Source organism: Rhinopithecus roxellana, chromosome 16 (assembly GCF_007565055.1).
Source record: "Rhinopithecus roxellana isolate Shanxi Qingling chromosome 16, ASM756505v1, whole genome shotgun sequence".
NCBI classification, from domain to species: Eukaryota; Metazoa; Chordata; class Mammalia; order Primates; family Cercopithecidae; genus Rhinopithecus; species Rhinopithecus roxellana.
In genome coordinates this window covers 33,546,190-33,568,726 of record NC_044564.1, presented here as the reverse complement: position 1 = coordinate 33,568,726, position 22,537 = coordinate 33,546,190, and the positions used below count along the sequence as shown (strand labels likewise).

Genomic DNA, 22,537 nt, shown 5'->3' with positions numbered 1-22,537 from the left:
TTGCCCGCCACTATGCCCGGCTAATTTTTTTGTATTTTTAGTAGAGACAGGGTTTCTCCATGTCAGCCAGGATGGTCTCAATCTCCTGACCTCATGATCCGCCCGCCCTGGCCTCCCAAAGTGCTGGGATTACCACGCCCAGCCTCTCCCTATCCTTCTTAAGCCACATATTGAATTCATCCAACTTTATGCCAAAACCAATGAGAAGGCATCTCTGAGCACCATTTATTCTATATTTGTATTGTTATTACTATTTGATATTCTCAAGGAAAGTCAGTGAGGTCATCTTGACGGATGCCTGACCAGTTCTTCCAGTGGCCCCTCTGGCTTCTGCAGGGCATCCTCACTATGCAAAGAATGATTCATGGACCAGCAGTACTGGCATCATCGGGGGGCTTGTTAGAAATACAGTATTTAGGCTCATTTTCAAATCCATTGAATCATAATCTTCATGTTAACAGGGTCCCCAGGAGTCTGGTATGTGCATTAAAGTTTGAGAAGCCCTGATTTACAACTCACTGAGAAGTTTTACCAGAGTCAAAAGGTCTCAGTGAGCATGAAGGATGATAATTTTTATTTTTATTTCTCTGTATTTTTTGTAGACACGGGGTCTCACTTTGTTGCCCAGACTGGCCTGGAACTCCCAGCCTCAGGGGATCCTCAAGCTTCGGTGTCCCAAAATGCTGGGATTACAAGTGTGAGTCACTGCACCCAGCAAAAAAATGACAATTTTTTTCAATGAAACACAAAGTAATAGCTAGGTACCCAAATATTGGAGTCAGGGCATCTTTGACCATAGCCACAAAAAAGGAGAAAGGACAGGAGATGATTGGTTTTGTCCCCAAGGGCACATTTCTGGGCCACATTCCAAATGAAAAGGAGATGGGGGAAAAGAGCTTAGACAGCAGAAAGATCTAAGACTGACCACCCTCTGAAAGGTGGGTCAAATTTTTGACTTAATTTTCTCCTTAAAGGGCTGTATTAGCTTGTTTGCGTGCTGCTGACAAAGACATACCCAGGACTGGGTAATTTATAAAGGAAAGAGGTGGAATTGACTCATAGTTCCATACGGCCGGGGAGGCCTCACAATCATGGCAGAAAGTAAAGGGGAAGCAAGACACGTCTCACATGGCAGTAGGCAAGAAAGAGTGTGTGCAGGGAACTTCCCTTTATCAAACCATCAGATTCCATAAGACTTATTTACTGTCATGAGAACAGCACAGGAAAAATCCGCCCCATGATTCAATTACCTCCCATTAGGTCCCTGCCACCACACATGGAAATCATGGGAGCTACAATTCAAGATGAGATTTGGGTGGGGACATAGACAAATCATATCAAGGGCCAAGTCTAGAAAGCTAAGGTAGTAAAATGATAGGAGTCTCAAGGTCCTTTTTCTGGGTAAGCCCATGCTTCTGAATGAGGAAGAGCAAAGTTAGCATGAGATAAAAGCATTTCTGGGTAGAAAGTTTTTCCCTAATGGCTACAGGGCATGAACACAAAGGGAGGTGGGGAATGTTTGCCTCCTTTATCATATTCTCAATGCCTACCTAAGAAGAGGATAAATAACACTGAGCACCTGCCTGTCATGTGTCAAGCACTGCATCGGACACTTCAGATATGCTCAGCCTCAAGGCGGCAACCTTCTAAGCTGGGGCTGACACATGTCAGGGAGGTGCTCAATGTTAGTCGCTCCTTAGGTAGGCACAGAGATGCCCTCTACTTGGGGCTAGAACCCTACACTTTATGGAGAAGAAAAGTCACACTTCACACTCCGAGGTGTTAAGAAAATTGCTCAAAGCCACATAGATCATGGAGGATGAAACTCAGATCTGTGACTGAATCAGATCTGAATTCAAAACCCAAACCCTTCCCATTGCACCAAAGCTGCTCTTCAAATAACATGGAGAGTGGAAGCTAACTATGCTCAGGATTCCAAGTTCAAACATCAGATCTGAATGAGTCATTTGAATTGAGAGTAAGTGAAAATTGATCTCATTAGAAGTAAAATCTTAGAGACCCCACCTATTCCATTTGATAGCCTCTGTTCACTGGCTTCCATGAGAAAGAGGATTCAAAGAGATGCCTTTGTCCTTTATCGCCTGTAATTTCTGCATACCTTCAACTGGGTCCTGCCTAATATCGAGCAGGAGCATCCCTGGGAATGAGAAGCTGATCTCTCACAACCAGGATGAAGGCAACCTCAAAGAGGAATAGGGGACAGGAATAAGCGGTCAAGTCTTTCTCCACTTTTTCTATTTTACGGCTGGCTAGGGTGTCTTCCGTTACATGGGCTGTGTTTTATTCCCACCATCCTGCACCTCACCCCTGCCACCTTCCTAAGAGGTAGGGTCTACGTTGTCTCAAGTGTTATAACTCACTGCAAGGGGTAGCCCAGGACCCTCTGCTTCTCATACCTTCAAAGACAGCTGGCACATTGTTCAAAATCCCTAGATTCTAGTATAACAGGATGTTAAGTGAGACTCTCCCTGCCTCAGTAACTGATACCAAAGTGGATGTGAGACACTTAGAGGCAGAAATCACAAAGGAACTGACTGACTGAGAACTGGATCCATGTCCTTGGAAATGTCTGATTCACCCTGAGAGTGTAAGAGATCCCTGGAAGGAGAGAACAAGGAAGGATTTATAAAGAAGTTTCTTTGGGGAAGTGCTGCTCTAACACCGCCCCACTGAGGGGCTTCCACGGAACCACTCCGAGAGCTTGAAGTATGTTCTCTACAAATGGATGGCTCAGAGGACAAGGCCTGACCCTTGCCAGAGAAGGTGAAAGAAGCCTGCAGCCGTGGGGTGTAGGTGGCATTTGGCTTGACCTGTACATCCAGAGGACAAGAGACTATGAGTGCCCCCCACAGTCCAGAGGCAGCACAGGAGAAAGTCTTTGTGGGGAGTCTTAGGTCCTGCTGAGGGACCCCAACAACACAAAGTACGTTCCTGGAGTCAGGAATTGCTTGTGCCAGCTGGAGCAGAGGTACATTTGTTCATGTCTTGGGAAATACAGAGAGAGAAATCTCCAAGAGCCCACAAAGGTATCCAGGAAAGAAAGTCTGCACATCAGCTTTGAACATTCCTAGGTCCCAAGGGCACAAAGTCACTAGTGAGCAAACTTCCCTGTCATCTCCTTCTCCACCCCCTTTCACCTGGGCAGCAGGGGCACTGAAACCTCTGCAAACTCCATCTCTGACCCCATACGGCCATCCTGAACTTGGGGAGGACAGGAGACTGGCCATGAGCTCGAATCCAGAGTTTTCATTTCTAGCTCAGGTGGGACATGCCATTTCTCAATTGAGATTCTATCTGCAGCTGAAAATAACCAAAGGATTGTTTGTCACTCAGTCATAAGCAGCAAAATGGTGCACAGCTCAGAGTTTTCCTCCAATCAGTGAGGCTCACTCCTGGTTACTCACTGGAATCACTAGGGACCTTAAAAACAACAACAACAAAAAGCCAAAGCCCAACTCTCATCCCAGAGCCACTGAATCTGAGTTGCTAAAGCTAGGCCCCAGGAATGCGTATTTAAAAATGTCATCAGAATGGCGTGAACCCGGGAGGCAGAGCTGGCAGTGAGCCGAGATGGCGCCACTGCACTCCAGCCTGGGCGACAGAGCAAGACTCCGCCTCAAAAAAAAAAAAGTAATCAAACAAAATAGTGACAAAAAGTCCCCAGTTGATTCAAATATGCAACAACGGGCAGGAAGCTACTGTTCTGGGAGCCAGGGAAGATTCTCCTACTGAATGGATTTTAAAGACATGATGGAAAACAAACGTAACATAAAACTCCTGTAGTTTGCTTGTCACAAGTTGTGCTCTTCAGTGTGCTAGAAGAGAAACATCATGGTTTTCTAGATTTCACTTTGAAGCTGAAAGTTTGCATTTTATGCCTTAAACACAATCCCAAACTAACTGGAGCTAAGTTCAGTTCTTAAATGTGGGACCCAAAATGATCAACTTAGTATCTGAAGTCTGGGAAGGTCTTTTCTCTTCCTGGGTTACCAGCCACGTTTCCAGTGATTAACAGATGGGGAAGGGCGCTGGCTTGGTGTCTGGGGTCCTGCTGACATCTGAAGATCTGCTGGCACCTGTCCTTCCACATTAGCCTGCTGGCTGGGGAAATGGCAGAGTCTGCAAGGCCCCCAACATTCTCAAGAGACATTACACGGGTATCTTGGTTTGCTGGGCTGTTCTCTTTTAGTGCCTGCCTCACATCCTCACACGCTGTGACTGGTACCCCCTTGGACTGGGCTGCCACTGGCTTGGGGTGGAACTTCTCCATCCTTCCTCCAAGTGGAGAGCAGGGTGTCTGCCACCTCGTCTAGTATCTGCATCCCAAGCAGGAGTAAAGGTTATGATGACTGTCATCACATCCAATTGGTCCATCCTCTTCCATGCTCACCAATTTTTGTTTCAGAGACTTTTGGTTTATTTATGCTTCAGTTTCTTTCGGTATACTTTATTCTCTGTTTTAAAAAACAAGTTCCTAAGCAAAATGACCATCCCAGGGAAATCCTTGTTCTTTTTTGAAAAATATGTTTTATGTTTTATTTTTGAGACAGGATCTGGTACTGTCACCCACGCTGGAGTGCAGTAGCACGATCATGACTCATTGTAACCTCCACCTCCCGGGCTCAAGCAATCCTCTCACCTCAGCCTCCTGAGTGGCTGAGACTACAGGCACACGTACCACACCCAGTTAATTCTTGCAATTTTTTAGAGAAGGGGTTTTGCCATGTTGCCCAGGTTGGTCTTGAACTCCTGAGCTCAAGTGATCTGCCCACTTCAGTTTCCCAAAGTTCTGGGATTACAGACATGAGCCACTGAGCTAGGGCAGAAATCTGCTCTAAGCTGAATGAGGTGCACATACTCTAAGGGACACCAGAACTGTCACATTAATTCTGGCTCTGTATGGAAATGCAACTAGTTTCACAGTGAGCCCAGGCTGCCTGCTTCCTTGTAAGCCAGGAAACATCCAATATAACAAATAAAAAAAAAGGGAAGGTGGGATCTTACCAAAACAACTGGGAGAAAGAGGCTGACATTTCTTATAAAAAATATTTGTGAGAGCTAAACTTCATCAATTACTATATGATAATAGTAGAAATATTAATGGACTATAAAGCCAAACTTGACCTGCTGTCCTTAAGTTGGAATGTACTTCAGACCAGCAGGGAATTTTTTTTTCTTTTTTTTTCTTTTTTTTGCTATTTGTTTATTTTTCTGTAGTTTTAAAGGAGGTTAAATGAGAAAGGAAGGAATTCTAAGAAAGGTCATTGTGCACTATGGCTGTGAGTCTCATAAATACCCACAACAATTCTATTCCCCTAGCCAAGTGGGGTCAATCTCTAATCGGTCACACTGGTTTATGACCCACGAGGGCCATTTATATTATATCCACTGTCACCCTGGGCCAAGTCCCCTTCATTTCCACTTTCATTTATTACTCCTTGATAGCTGACACTTAAGTAAATACTTAGAGAATAAAAAAATGGGCTTTTCTAAAAGCAGATATTAATATTTTAAAGACCTAATAAATTCATGAACAAGAAGATGGAAAGAAAGGAGGGGAAGAAACATATTTATAAAATTGAGTTTAAGTTGTATTTTTTACAAAAAATTATTTCTTTTAAAGGGAATGTTTGAGAAACACCAAGTTATTCTTATACCACAAAACAATTCTTTCCCATCACAAGCTAAGTTAAAACTAACAGAAATGATCAACGAAAATGAAGCCACATGGGTAAGAAGAGTTCAGCTCTACCACATATCAGTACCATACAGAAATGTTCAAAAGGAAAGATGAAAATCCTTCCCAAAACAGAAGCTACTGGCTTTACACTGACAGTACTGTGCATTGGTATCAAAAGACTCAGACCACTTCTGACAGCTTTTAACTGCAGACCCTCACTCTGAATCAGATTTTGCCCCCAAGTGTTTCAAAGGGCCATTGGTGAAATTCAAATAAGTCTGAAGTTCAGTTATTAGTAATGTACCAATACTAGTGTCTTATTTGTGACAAATGTGCCACAGTAATGTAAGACATTAACAATGGTGGGGGAAGTCTGTGAACGTTCTATACTATCTTTGCAACTTTTCTACAGATCTAAAATTATTCAGAAGTAAAAAGTTTATGTAAGAACAAGCAAAAAGCTACTGTCCTAAATCAGTGTCTCTGGATTTAACTATGAAGCTTTTATTCCCTCAAACATGACTTCCCGCACACTGTAAGCTGGAGATTTACTACAGCAACCACAGCCAAGCAGCTAAACTCTCAATTAAGAGGAAGATTTAATGGGAAAGACAACAACAGCCAGGGGTGTCAGGGTACTGCATCCAAGTATTGCTTGTTTTATGTGCTCCTGAAGGGCTGCTGTTTGTAAATCAAACATATATTCCAAATCACATTTTGAACATACGAAGGAAGCCTGTGCATTTAAAAAGAGGTCTAGTGAAGAGCAAAATAATAGGAACTTATCATGTAATGAGAAGGACTGCATTCTTGTTTGTCGTTTTGCAGAGATGGCTTTGCATGGACCACCTTTGCCGGTGGCGGGGCCCTGGGAGCCACACAGGTACATGCAGCCCAAGCAGCCTCTGCCTCACAAGTCTCCAGGGTTCTATTTTCCCTTCTCTCTGCCAAGTCATCTTTGCATGACTTTGACTGACTCAGAGCTACTCTGGTGAGGAACTCTATTCACGTACAGCTCCCAACATCCACACCCAGGCCTTGGCCATCACATTGGTAGCAAGCATTTGGGCAATGAGACTGAGTAGGTAAGAACACTCCACTGAAGGACAGCATCTGAAGCAGGTAAATGCATGACACTTGTCCCACTGTTCCTGAAGCTCACACTGACATGCTCCTGCTGTGCCCAGAGTAGACCCCTGATGCTAGCCATCCTTTCCGCAGTCCAAGCCTTTGGCCAGAGAGGCTCTATTATCACTCCTAGAAAAACAGCTTGGGAGCCAATAAAAGAATCACTCAGCTCAGTCAGCCCAGCCCGGGTAAGCAAAACAGTCCAAGACACTAATTTCTCATCCATGGATGAGAAACCAGAATTCTCCTTTTTCAATTAGGTAAGAGGCTAGAAAATAAATCTTAAATGCATCACAAGCCAGCCAAACACAGTTCCTGTGCTTGTAGTTTTGCATGGGTTTTTCCACTGTGGGTACAAAATCTCATTAAACACTTGCAACAATGATGGTAATAATAACAATGACCCTTTTCTCATAAGGGGCACTCTAGAGTAGTTATTAATCCAGTGTATATCAGGTAACTATTCAAAATTATTAATTTCCTCATCACCTTCTTGGGAGGAGTATAACTCCCTGCCCCTTAAATTGGCTTTGGCCCTGTGACTTGCTTTGGCCAATGGCAGATAAGCTGAAGAGACAGTCCAGTGTACCAGTCCTGAATCTAGGCCTTAGGAAGCCTCACATTGTTCCAGTTGTCCTCTTTCACTCTGCACTTGTCATAGCAAGCACATCTCCTATGTAGCTGCTGCCTCATGACCCTGATTCCCACAATAAATACATGCAAAATAAAGCCACTCCGCTGACCTATGGATCCATGAGCAAGATTAAATAATGGAGTTTTAAGCCACTGGGTTTGGGGATGGTTTATTGTATACGTGATTTTGTCAATAGCTGAATGATAGACTCTATCTTCTCCCCACATACAAAAGCATCAATTACTCACCATCGTCAATTCCAGGCCAGCCCATGAAGTGAGCAGAAATCTGTTTCTCATCCTTCCCATACTCATTCTTGGCTATCAGAGTGTAGTCCCCATTGTTCATGTGAGTGGGATTATCCAGCTGGAGGCAGCCGTGGTACTCCGTGTGATTGGTAACATGTATTTTAGTACAGATGTATTTGGACTCATTCAATATTGCCCCGTTATAGAACCACTGAAGCGCTGGTTTGGGGTTGCCTTTCACAGTGAATGGAATGCACCAGTGGTGGTCTGAGGTTGGAGATTCGAGAAATGTGATAGTTGGTGCAACTAAATTGAAAAAGAGAGAGTTAATAGCATCAGAAAGCTCAGAATTCTCCCCATCTCGAGATGTCTGTGTCATTGATAGGGTATTTTACTCAACCACTGTATGGCTTAGAAAAACACATGATCAGAAACTCTGGAATCCATCAGTATTTTGTATCATCATCAGGGTGGATGTAACTCCCTACAGAGAGCTTCAGAGAGATTCCTTTCTGTGTTCTACTTAAGACCCATGCATTACAGTCATTTCTCAAATCTATTCAGTGTAAGTGAAAACCAGCTCCAAACAGATCCAAGAGATTTCTGAGAGTGGAAAGAGTCCATTTGAAGTTGACTTTGGTTTCTAATATCTGTATCTTGATATTATACAGATTCATCACCAAAAAAACCCAAAATAATAAAATAATGAATACTTTTTGATAGAACTTCTTTCCTAAATAATACAAATAACAAAAACGACTTTTAAAATTTTACCTGAAGCCTTGATCTCACATAACTTTGGAAACAGATCAAACTGATTAATGCAATAAACGTTACTGCTGCTGATGAATTATTATAAGTTTAATAAATCAATATTTATTACTGATTGTCAATAGTAAATACTCTTTGAAAGTATCACATTTCGGCCGGGCGCGGTGGCTCAAGCCTGTAATCCCTGCACTTTGGGAGGCCAAGACGGGTGGATCACGAGGTCAGGAGATCGAGACCATCCTGGTCTACACGGTGAAACCCCATGTCTACTAAAAAATACAAAAACCTAGCCGGGCGAGATGGCGAGCGCCTGTAGTCCCAGCTACTCAGGAGGCTGAGGCAGGAGAATGGCGTAAACCCGGGAGGCGGAGCTTTGCAGTGAGCTGAGATCGCGCCACTGCACTCCAGCCTGGGCGACAGAGGGAGACTCCGTCTCAAAAAAAAAAAAGAAAGAAAGAAAGTATCACATTTCATTATAGTGTTGTCCATTTTTGCTAGGATCCTAGATGCCAATGTTTGGATGCTTTAAATGTTTGGGGTCCAATTTAAGCCTGGACAGAGTAGGGATTATTTCAATTTTAGATATGAAGCACTTTATGCTTTGGGGAAACAAACATTATCAAGGAGAATCTTTAAACAGAGTACTTATCCTAAGTGAGGGTATTTAAAATACTTCATCTATTTATTTTAGTGTAGTCTGACTTTGGTAATTACAAAATCAAGGACTGGAAAAGACCTTTGAGATCTAATAGCATCATTTTTTCAGATGAAGAAACCAAAGTGCAATGAGGTTAAGTGAGCTCATCAAGGTTACTGAGCAAGGCAGATTTGGAACAAGAATCTTGCCTCCTGATGTTTAATCCAGTGGCCCTTCCCTTTCAGGCACTGCTTCTTGACTGTATGTGTTCATCAAACAAGAGGAGAAAAAAATCTAAGGCATCGTAGCCAGGGAACAGACAAAACATCTGAGTGGGGTCTCTGCACTGGTTATCTTTGTTGTTAATATTTTTTGTTTATTTGTTTTTGTTTTTTTAGACAGAGTCTCGCTCTGTCACCCAGGCTGGAGTGCAGTGGCATGATCTCAGCTCACTGCAACCTCTGCCTCCCAGGTTCAAGCGATTCTCGTGTCTCAGCCTTCTGAGTAGCTGGGATTACAGGCGCCTGCCATCGTGCCCGGCTAATGTTAGTATTTCTAGTAGAGACGGGGTTTCACCATGTTTCCCAGGTGGGTCTTGAACTCCTGATCTCAAGTGATCCACCCGCCTCGGCCTACCAAAGTGCTGGGATTATAGGCGTGAGCCACCGCGCCCAGCCAATTGTTAATATTCTTTATCATTTATTGCTTCTGGTCTTTGTCTAAACTATGACAGATAAGGTCAATTTTTCAGAGCCTAGTGACCATACAGATATTAACTTGAAACTGAGGAAAAAACTCGAGTTTGGATATTTTTAATAGAAAGCAGGTAATATGATATTACCCCCTTACTTGTCTTCAGATAAATCCTCCCACAATACTACCTAGGAAGAAGCCAAGCTGATAAAAGAACCTAACTCACTTTCATAATTTACAGAAAGATTTCCAGTTACCAGCGACATTCCTCTCAACTGTGCACCTGCGAAGCCGAACTCTGCACATGTACGTTGTAACAATGCCCCTCCCTCTGAGAAATGTGATATTACTAAATGTAAATTGGCAAAGCTTAATTGTTTGCTTTACCAAGTATCTCTCACAGGCCTCCTCAAAACAGTCTTTGGAAAACAAAAGGTTGAATATGTGATTTCATCTATAAAAATTCAGTTTAAATATAATTTGGGGGGACCCTATATATATATATATTTTACAAAATAAGGTCCATGCATGTGTAGATACACACACTTGTAGACCTGTGCTATAAACCAACCACGACAAGGACCACAGTGGGGCAGGGGTCACACTTACCTTCCTCCCACCAGCCCAGGTTCCCACACCCAGGGCCCATCATGCCTTCCACCATGCTCAAATGAATTTTGGGTTAGGTGCTGATTTAAGGACATACAGTTGGAAGTGGTTGCATATGTTTGGAGATAACATTGACTTCAGGCTTCTGAGGGGGTCAAAATGATGAGCAATTATGAGTTTAGTACCCACTGGGCATGGTGGTTGTACTGACAGTGATAAAGGATTACAGCTGATGATTTCAATCATTCACTCCAGCAATCACACACCGAATGTGTGCTGTGAGTGAGTGTTAACCAGCATATTGATACCAGCTATGGCCATGGGTCTACACGTGTGTAACTCATACACACACTTACACACATGCACGTTCATGTTTTTCTCATCCAAATTCTAATCCAAATGGAGTAAAACCTCATTAATTTATACCATGCCAGCTCAGAATTTACAATGATGTGAAGTGTCTATATAGTTTTTACTAAATATACACCTTCAAACTAAAAGCCATAATTTGGAATTTCAAAATGTAATTAGTTACAATACTGAAAAAAATATACTTATGTTTAATTAAGAAGATGGATATCTTTGAACTTAGATTCAATGTACACAGAAATTTAAAACAATATTAACAAAAGTTTTCTACAGTTGATAATAATTTTCAGTAATTTAGGTACGGCTAATCCTACCTTCTCACAGAAAATTGATTATCAAACGAATGAGGTTTTATTTTATCAACAGTACAATTAGGCATTTGTGAACAGCCAGTAAATACTTTAGGTATCATAACTTTAAAGCATCATATTGCTTTTATAGAGGAAGAACGTTTTAGAAACTGGTTTACGAAAATTTAAGCTAAAACATTGATAAGAGGGAGCAACCAGCCCAAAATATATTCTATCAGAAAAAAAGACAGAGGAAGGCACAAAATGACAAGCTCAAAATCAAAAAAGAAGCTTAAAAGAAAGATCATGCATGAGCAAGAATTATTAAGCAGAAACTGAACAAGTAAAAGAGGTTGATAATGTTTCTTAATTGAGTATGCACAAAACACTGCATATACTTTTTTAACAAATGTGAGCAGCACCCAGAGTGCCCCAGCAACACACATAGGTATGTCCATGGTCATTCGCCATTAAAAACACATGCCAGTCTGATTACGTACAATGCACGGTGAGGTTGACAGAATCTTGATCTTCTCCTACAAGATTTTCTGCCACACAAGAGATTTGCTTCCCACTGTCATCAGATGAAATGTTAGTTATCCTTAAGGAGCCCTGTGTGTGGCTTGTTTCATTCTACAAATGAATTAACAGACAAAAATAACCTTGATTAGGATTGATCCCAAAGTGACAAGATTTGGGGTTTCTTCCTCTAACTAGAGAAAAAAACAAATATATAAATATAATATAATATATATATACAGCATTAGAAAAACTTCTCTGCCTGAAATAGGCTCAGGCAAAGAAGTAAATCAGAAGTTATTCTATTTCTCTAGGTTTCAGTTGCTAAGTGCATGAGATTGACTTGATCCCTGAATTCCCTCCAAGGGAGAAGGCCACAGGGAAAGTCACTCGCTTTGTCCAGGATGATGCAAAGAGCTCACTAGGGATATAAAGACTCCTCGCTCTCTTAGGTATGCATAACTAAAATGCAAGCCTGCATTAGTCTTTGTTAATTAAGAATAAGTAGAAAGTAAATGTACATCAAAAACTCTTTGTAAATTTCTATATGTAGCCCTATAAAATATCAAATGATCATCACTAGGTTTAATACATTCTCACATTCTGAAACACTCTTGTCTCTCTATTAAGACACAGCCAAACACAAGCCTTACCATATGTTTGGAAACCAGATTACCAACATCCCAATACATATTAGGAACCGGATCGCCTGCCACACTACAGGATAACGTGATAGACTTTCCTTCCTCCACAGTGAGGTTAGGTGCGGCCAAATTTGCAGATGGTAAACCTATGGAACAAGAAAAGTAAACAGAGGCATATGCAAATAGTTAAATGCAGTATCAAACTAAAAGCAATAAATTGAAAACTGTTTATGCTTTAAAAATCAATCTTTAATTGCTTTTTGAGACTGATTTATGTTGATCTGAAAAAGTGCCACTTTGATCAGCTTCATAGATTTAACATAAATCAAAAAAAGCTATAAGTTATAGCTTTTTCACATTTCAAAATAAATTATGCACATTTCTTAAAGCATTATTGCCTAATAACCTTTTATTTTAAGAACACTAGTATAAAGAACTGCCTTCCACCTCTTTTTCTGTTCTACAGTTACTAATCCAGTTTTTGCACATAAACAGAGATTGTACCTATGGACTGACATCATGTCTTTTATTTCCTTCTGTCTCCTACCCCCCATTTTTTTTTTAATGCTCAAGAACACAAAAGGGTGAGATGCAGCTATGTTGTTTTTGCAAAAATCTGTTTTTTGCTTTAAGTAATTCTCAAAAATCTAACCCTCTACCAGACACAGATTTTGAAAGACTCATTCTATTGAAGAAAATGTAGTTTCAAAGCATTTTTCAAAGACAGGCAGTTTGAACTATTACAGTGTTAGAATGTTTCAAAGTTACATAAATCATAGTTAAATATTATAGGTAAAACTGCTATCTTATTTAGAATATAATGAAAATGGGTATATGGGCTCATTTCAGTGAAAAGTTCTTTTTATTGGAAAGACTCTGAGAATGTACTTATCAGATGAAACTTTGAACCTTATTAACATTTTTTAATAGTCCAGCAAAGCATCATTTTTATACTTTTATATTTCAAAACCTATGTGTAATTTTAGGGATGCTGCTATCACTTCATGAAATTATCACACCAACTGAGTGTGGACACTGCTTTAAACTGCACAAGAATCGTGGTATTTTTTACATGTAGGCATGTCTTAGAGGGTATAACAATATGTCAGGACCTGCTAGTGGAGCCTGTCCCTCTCTTGGTGTCAGGAACTCTGCTTGGGACTATAGTCACCTGACAGTTATGTCCTGCAGAACTATGATACAGCATTAAGTCAGATCAGAACCTGGAGGTCAAAGAAGGCGATTCATTTTCAACAACTGTTAAATTGCAATTAACCCACCCACCTGGCAATATTTGACCCGTCATCTTCACATTATTATGGATAAACCCTTCTCTTATCATGTATTCCTACGGCAAAGCCATCTTTCTTTATTAGTGAAATCAGACTGGAGTAAGATTTATACAGTCTGTATCTCATGGTTTTCCCACCACTGGGAGAGGATTCCCCAATAAGATCTGGCTTTCAGGAGCCAGTGAGACCCCCTTCCAAACTCTTCCTTCCCGTCAGCATCCAATAGAGACCAATGTTACATCTTTCATGGGGTTTCAAAAAAAAAAAAAAAAGCCCCTAACAGCCAGAGTTATACAGAGCAATGAAACATATAACAATGATTAACAGAGAGTGTAATACAAGTCCCACACCCTAAACCCGACACATACTAACTTTGTGGCCTTGGATGAGTCTGTTGTTTTTCTCAATGTGTTTTCTTCACAACTTCTATGACAATTAAGCTGTTCAATTTATTATGGAGCATGTCAAGGCAAAATAGAAGAAATGGGCTTACTTAGTGAAAAATCCCCTTGAAGTCAATGGCATAATCTGGGTGACTTTTAAAAATATATATATACTTAATTTTGTTTTTCAAAAATCAAATATTTAATCACATAGTTTGAAGAGTTGATAATTCTATAAAACTTATGAAAAAGATTCAAGCTACTGGGTGTGAAAAACAGTAGTCCCACCTTACCCATATGTCACTATTTCCTATTCCCAGAGGCACCCATTTCATCTCCTTTAACTTCTTCTTTGGGCATTGCTCTGCTCATCATTAAGTATCACTCTTTATGGCTACTTCTTGGTTTTCCTGTTTCAGCAGTATCTACTGACCTCCCACTGTGGAAGATGAGATAGGGGCTCCCTTTCACACAGAATGCCAGCTCCCCTCAGGCCCCCACCACATTCAACATACTCTATCTGCACACTTTTTCATGTGCTATAATTGTCTCAGTGGAGACATAAAGATGATTATGAGTACGTGGCCAGGTACGGTGGCTCGTGCCTGTAATCCCAGCACTTTGGGAGGCTGAGGCAGTTGGATCACGAGGTCAGGAGATCGAGACCAGCCTGACCAACATAGTGAAACCCCATCTCTACTAAAAAATACAAAAAATTAACCGTGTGCATGGTGGCAGGCACCTGTAATCCCAGCTAATGGGGAGGCTGAGGCAGGAGAATCACTTGAACCCGGGAGGTGGAGCTTGCAGTGAGCCAAGCTCGTGCCATTGCACTCCAGTCTGGGCAACAGTGCAAGATTCCATCTCAAAAAAAAAAAAATTATTATTATGAGTATGCAAGCCTTACTAACACCAGAACCATCTAATATGCAATACTTACCTTATTTCATCAAATTTAAAACAGTATTAATTATAGGTTGCAACACTGCTATTAGGTACCACTATGAAAGGAAAAATATGTGCCAATATAACTATAACACATGCTTTCTTACCACTTAGAACTATTGCTTGGAGGTTGGACCTTATAGATAGCCCACCTACTTCTCCATTCCTTTCCTATTTTCCAACTTTTCATTTATTTGCTCTATTTGCAGGGAGAGTTTTTTAGATTAATTTTTAAAGCCCGCTTTTAAGGTTGTTCATTCCTCTATCATATTTCTTATTCCCAAGGCTCTTCTTTTGTTCCTGAATGTTCTTATTGTATAGCACCCTCTTTTTGTTCCATGGATGTAATATCTCTTATGATTTCTATGATATATTTATAATCATTTCTTGAATTTTTCTTTTCTCTATATCAGTTTTGTTTCTAGCAATTTTTTCTCTCTCTCTCTTTGTTGCTTTTGTGTTTGTCTTTCAATTACAAGCTTTCCTCAATTACGTCTGGCTATTCATACATCTTTAAGATTGAGGTACCAGAAGCATTACACAAATTTATGAATTGTCAGCTTCATTGTAGGACAATATTATTGGCCTATTTACCTAGGTACCACCTGATGTCAGGATCATGAAATCATTTTGAGGAAGGGGGTGATCAAGTTATTCAAATAATGCTTTTCCAATTTCCTGCTTGGAGGAGAAAGAGGCCTGGAAATATTAATATTCAGTATGTAAATCCATCATATTTTCTATGGTTCCCACGGCCTCACTCTATCTGGAGTTTCTCAGAACCTTTGTTTTATCCACATGAGAGAATTAAGCCTCCAGTTTTCTGCTGAGGCAGGAGAGGTGCAGTCACCTGGGTTTAGCAGACTTTCAACCAATACAGTGTTTGGTGTTACCTGTACTCTCACGCCCTAAGCATTGTAGTAGTTCTGCCATATAAGCCAAGTTTCCCCTTGGCTTTCTTCATTGTCAACTTGGTAACCAGCATTCTCACCCTTGAAGTCAGTTACTATTCATGCATCTGCTTTTTCAGCTTGCAAGTGTTTGTGCTTTGATAACTCTCCCTCTTCCTTTCTATTTATTTATTTTTTTTTTACTTTTTTTTAGATAATCTTGCTCTGTCACCCAGGCTGGAGTGCAGTGGCACAATCTCTGCTCCCTGCAACCTCCACCACCTGGGTTCAAGGATTCTCGTGCCTCAGCCTCCTGAGTAGCTGGGATTACAGGTACATACCACCACGCCTGGCTAATTTTTTGTATTTTTGGTAGAGATGGGGTTTTGCCATGTTGCCCAAGCTGTTCTCAAACTCCTGAGCTCAGGTATTCCACCTGCCTTGGCCTCCCAAAGTGCTAGGATTATAGGCATGAGCCACCATGCCCCACCGACTCTTCCACTTTCTACATTTATAGATTTATCTGCTGACTCTGGGGTGACCATCAGAGTCAAGGCCTGTCATGGTGCTTGTTCTCAAGGTATGACCCCCTCCATAGCCAGACCCCACCGATGAAGTCTAAAGACACCCACCCTGACATATCAAGTACAAACCCATGGAATGAATTTCCTACCTTTATAAATGTATCTAATAGTTTGGAAATTGTGAGCAGAGAAAGGTTAAAATAAAGAGATTCTCAGTAGGAAATGTTACATCATAATGTTAATTTTTCCTATAAAATCTCGTGTGGGTTTATTTTTCAAACTTAAGCTTACATAATTAACAGCTCTAAAAGCATTTAATTATAGTAATACTAATATTAGCATTTATTGGGCATTCGCTGAACCAGATATTCGTGCCTAGTACCTTGTTTTAGCTCATCCTTAGAACCAGTCTTGAAGATAAGTATTTTGCCCTCATTTAATTAATAAAGTAGATGAGTTTTGGAAAAGTCAAACACATTATCCAACATTGACCAAGTACATACAGATCTAGAATTTGAACTCAAAGCTCAGGGTCTTCACCACTACCTCCCAAGCTATACATATCCATTTCATCACGGACCCTAATGATAAAGTGGTATTTATGATTCCTTGATAAAGGAATTATTTCATTTAAAAATAATTACATGTCTATTCTGGAGAAGAGTGAGTCTCCTTTATTTATAGACAAATTGTATCACCCTGTCATCAAAGGCATCTGAGCAAAATTGGCCAAGTCTAGATCTCTTAAATGTAAAGTCTTCCACAAATGAGTAAGCATCTGACTCACGTTAATTCTACAGCATTAATATGCTGGCCAAAGATTCAATAATGGAAAAACAATCTGTACTTGAAATATCACTTGAGGTTTAATTATCACAATAAAAATGAATTGGGAAGCATGAATAGCCAAGGCGGGATAAACCATTTGCCAGGCACTACTTCTTGGCTTAATAAGATTTGAAATCAGCACAAACACACAGCAAAGCCCAGCAACGCTTCCAAGAGCTGCTAGTTCTACTGTAAAAGGATCCTGACTCTAAGCCCTACAGCTGTCTTCCTTTGCACTCTGGGGAACCTCGCTGGAGATCGGAGACGACCAGCTTCCCAGGCAGACAGATACCTCCACGTAGATGTCTCTCGATCTGGATTCCTTCAGGAAGGACGTACTGGCCTGTAGACCTCAGCAGAAAATCATCAACCAGGCAGTGAAAATGTTGACTTTCTTTACACCAAAGCTTCCCAAACTCTATTGTGTGTATGAATCACCAGAGTATCTTGTTAAAAATGTAGCTTTTTTTCCAATAGGTCTGAGTTGGGGCCTAAGAATTTGCATTTCTAATAAACCCTCTGTTCCACAGAACACACTTGGGAGGACAGGCATTTATACCAAAAGTGTCGGGCGATTGTTCAAAGGGCTTTTGTTCCTACAACTATTATTCTTAAATCTGCTATGGACCTGAGTTGTCCATCAAATTTTCCCCAAAGCATGTCCTATAGAACTCTAATTTATTGAGATTCCAGAGGGGAAAAAAAATCCAAGATTACAAAAAAAAAAGGAAGAAGAAAGAAGAAGAGGAAGAAGAGGAAGAGGAAGAAGAAGAAGGAGGAGAAGGAGAAGGAGGCTCTGTAAGAAACTGGATGTTCACAATGTACATTAGAAAATTAAAAGTTCTGAGAACTCCTGCTATAAAGAAATCCATTTAAATTCCATTGATCTTATATTTCCCAAGTAGATATGAGCACATAATCAGTTCTTTGATTGTAATGTTTGTTGTGGCTTTATTTGTACTTCAAGCAATTTGACAAAATATAAAATATATACATACATTTAAATTCAGATGTAAAATACATTTAAATCTATTCTTCTTGATGGTAGTAATAGTTATTATTTATTCAATACTTAGTATGTGCTAGACTCTGTTTTAAATATTTTCCATTTATTACCTTATCAATCATCCCCAAAATCCTCGAAAGTAGATGCCATTAATATTTCTATTTCCAAATGAAGAAGTTAAGGCTATTAAGTATCATGACTAAATAGCTAGTGAGTGGGTTGGCCCTGGCCTACATCTGTCTGTCCAGGGCCTTAACCAGAGCATTCTGGCTGCTTCCTTTGCCGGGATCTTCCATGTCTCTGCTCCCACCTATTACTGCGTACTTCTTGAGAGTTGACCAAATTGACTAGATCCTTCAATCACTCATTCAAAGTGTGTAGGTCCTCACTTTCTCTTAAGGAAAACAAATCTCTAGTCATTTTGGATTAACCCAGGGTTTTACTAATATTTTTCAGTAATCACCAGTAGGTCTGGCTTGTGTTTGCTTTCAGCTTGTTTCAGTGATCCTGAGCATCACTCCACATGTATAAAAATATTCAAGTAAATTATAATTTTGTCTGTTCTCTGCCTTCTCTCCTCTCACTTCTATTTGTGCACACATAAAACAACTTAAAACAAATAAACACTTGACCTATCTCTTAATTCTCTCTCAACAGAATACTAAAATTCTATAACCTTCCCCTCTACCCTTCTATCTCATTGTCATATCTTCAAAGTTCTTTGCCTCCTAAACAGCTATATTCCACAACCAAGAATGAAGCAAAAATGAGCCTGACCTATTTAGAAGTGATTGCTTTATACCTGGTAGCAAAACTGACAGAAAGTTAGCAAAAATGACTTTGCAAGCTCAAATTTGAAACTGCACTTCTAAGCACATGTGAGCCATGTCACAATAGTGACAGCTACTACATAATTTCTAAACACAAAAATTTAAACAGCAGTTGACAGATGAGAAAAAAAACAACTTCATTTGACATTCTAAGAAGATAAAGAAAAACAACGATCCACTGTGTGGTTGACTTTATTTAGGAGACAAAACTTGATCTCTAAGAAAATTAAAGCAAAGCAGTATGCTAAAATAGTCTTTGTGTATAGTTTTCAGGAAAGAAAGTCAATCCAACTAAGTTGCTAAGAAAATAATGTTTCATATCACTCTAACTTCCACACAGAACATTAATATAGCATATTCTTTTAAGCTGGGAGTGTTAACAAAGTAGAATTACTACCAGTCTATTTTCTTGGTTCAACACAAACAAAACAAGGAGTATGTACAAATATGCTACACAGACATATGTGCTACAAACTGTGGTTGAAACCAAAAGTAAATCTTAAAAATAAATCACTAAATTCAATTTATCTCAAGGAACCCAGCCTCTCCTTCTGGGCACCTGTGAACTGACCTTCACTAACATAAATAGTATTTTGTCGATGTGCCTTTAAAAGCTTCTACATTAAAAGTTTGAAGGTTAGAAAAGCAGAAAATTGAAATTGTCATAATAAATAGGAAAAAACGAAAGGCAAGTCTGATTTCAAGCCATAGGACCATTAAGGATGGTTTATATAGTAACTGGCACAGTTCTTCAACCAACAAGTGAATTGCCACCTTATATTCACTGTGGGACTATCATTCTGTGTGGTAACTAGTTACTAGTAAAATAGGTGCAGGGATTCTTTTGATATGACCCAGAGGAATACTGCCTTTCTTAAATGTATTTGCCATCTACTTAAGGCAGAGCATTTCATGTACTATTAACACTTGCTGAAGAAGCTCTCAGGTAAGATTTAAATAATAATGATAGTATTTTTTAAAATTAAAATGTAACATTCACTGCTCCTTAATAATCCCATTATGCCAGGGGAAGTGACTGAAAGGTTTATACTGCAAGATTAACTGCTGAAAATCATCTAAGTGTGCAGGAATTGAACAGAAATTTTTTTTAAAAAAATACTACATGATAAATAATTTCATTAAAAATACTTGAAGAATTAGCAGGGAGATTTTTTATATGAGAAGATAATCAGCACAGCCTGGCCAAATCAGCTTTCTTCACCAGCACTTACATGATTTTGTTTCAGTCTTCAGAACCATTGCTCATAGCACCTCTTTATTCCAATTAATGTGGAAATGTTACATGAAAATGTTTTGTTGCCTTGCAATTAATAAAGTTTTCCTAAGGTTTAGAAGGGCCTTGCGAAGAAACAAACCACTACTTGTTTTAGAGCATGAATAAATTTACAGTAATTCACAGCAGGAGGGGACTGTTAGAAAAATATTGTGAGGCATTTTGACTGCACTATTAATGAAAATGATGCAGTTAAACTTCCCGGCCCCATCTATCATGCTCGATTAATCTCTAAGGATATAAAGAAAAAAGAAGAAACGAGATTCTCTCAAAAATGCAATGAGGATAAAAATTTCAAAAAGAATGAAAAAAATAGTGAACTATGGAATAATTTGGCTAAAATAATGTATTTAAGTTATTTTTAATTAACTGAAACGTTCACACCATTATATTAAAAACTTGGTCCAATATGAACATTAATATGATATGGTTCATGCATTTGTTAAGTCAGCAAACCTTCATCAAATGCCTGTTACGATCAAGGGGTACAGTATGTATACTGGAATATGTATATTTGCATGTAAAATGTAGAGAACTTGTTCTCCATATAATACCTCCATGACGAAATACTAACAAGGGAAGCTTTTAAAGAAAACTCATCTTACAAACAAATAAAATCTCAGTAGCTCTTCTTCTTCATTGAAATAAAAATAGTACCAATTGCAAACTAAATACAATGGCCATGGTCGTTGGCAAATTGTTGGTTTACAAAGATGACACACACAAGACCACGGTGTTTACTGATTCAGAGTTAGCTAAAAAGTTTCACCCCCCTCCAAAAAGTGTGGAAACAAGACGAACTTCAAATCTGTGACTTAAACACAACAGATGTGTTTTAAAAGTATATGTAAAAGAAAAAGCCAGCTGACCATAAATTCTTTTTTTATTTTTCAAACAAGACATCTAACTTGAAGATACTGGCATGTTATCTGGTTTCTTCAACACAGAATTCCAGAGAAAGATTTTAAATCCAACATTCTAGTGTCATTTTCTGTTTAGATTATCTAACTTCTCCTGAAAGAACCAGTTGGGAAACCATCAAAAGAAAATTCATACATGACTAAGCCTCAAAGTGAAGGCTCCCTTTCTTATTCCAGATATCTAGAAGTGATACTCAATATTTTTCTTAGAACCCAGAACAATGTTGGAAAATGAGAAGGCACGCCACTGATGGAGAAGGAACTATAAAGAACTCCTGAGCGAGAGAAAGCAGAAGTGGATTAACGAAAAGCAGCACAGCCCCAAAGGGACACATAACCACATGCTTCACAAAATAGTGAGGCCCTCAAAGAACCCAAAAGTAGAGCAGGATTGCTGGACTCCCTGGAGATGTGGCAAACCCCAGTATGGAAAAGGGCATTTCAGTCACAAATAAAAATGACTCACAAGAGATTGTGGAAATTGATCATCAGTGGTTGAAAGGAAAAAAAATCAGCAGCTGGAGAAACAGCTGAAGAGCTAAGTGATGAGTAAACCAATTCTCCCATAATGCGGTACACAAGGACAAGCAGATGGAAACTACTAAGGAAAGGGTAACCAGCATGAGTGGAGCCAAAAGTGTAAGTATCTATCCAATGTCGATTCCTGAATGAGACAATAAATGGAAAGAATACGTTGAGTCAATCAATAAGAAAATTTTTCCAGAACTGAAGACATGAACCGTCACATTGAAAGGGTATCTCTCACACTAAGCAGAATTAAAAATAAAATTAACCCCACATCTAGTTACATTGTGGTGCAATTTAAGAATAACATGGATAAGGAGTAAATCCTCAAAACTTCTAGAGGTGGAAAAATAAGAAAAGCACAGGTTACCAGGAAAGAGTAAGTATCATGAGCAACACTCAATACAAAAATATGGTGCAGTATCTTCAAAGTTCTGAGCTTTTGAGCCTAGAATGTTTTATTCAGCAAATTCCACTAAGGAGAAAAAATACAGGCCAATTTCCCAGCACTTAAGAGTTTGATTTTATTTTTTTAATCTCTATGAAAGAAGTATTAGAAGATATACTCCAGCAAAAAGAACAATCGCACCAAGAGAACACAGTAGGACACAAAAGTCTATGATATACAAAGAAACAGGACATCTTCAAAAAAGCCAGGTAACAATATAGAAATAAAATCCCAGATGATAACAAACTGAGAGCTGGGAGAAGAAATAAAGGGAAGCAAAAATATTTTTTCTGCCTTATTGGTGGTTATCTCTATGCAGAAAATACACATTTAAATTTGTGCAGAAAATATTTCAGTGTTATAGACTTTTTAAAAAAGGGAATATTTATCACTTTCAAACAATTAAGGA

General features: G+C 39.4%; 1 protein-coding gene across 6 annotated transcripts in view; it reads right to left on the bottom strand.

Moving 5' to 3' along the window:
• NTRK2 (neurotrophic receptor tyrosine kinase 2) overlaps positions 1-22,537 on the bottom strand; it is a 366,752-nt gene that overhangs the window by 299,482 nt on the left and 44,733 nt on the right. For all 6 annotated transcript variants that reach the window (XM_010378081.2, XM_030919805.1, XM_010378082.2 and 3 more), the window contains 3 exons: positions 12,253-12,389; positions 11,581-11,713; positions 7,712-8,017 (listed from right to left, as the gene is read on the bottom strand). In XM_010378081.2, the coding sequence (XP_010376383.1) occupies positions 7,712-8,017; positions 11,581-11,713; positions 12,253-12,389 (576 nt within the window). The remainder of the gene's footprint in view (positions 1-7,711; positions 8,018-11,580; positions 11,714-12,252; positions 12,390-22,537) is intronic.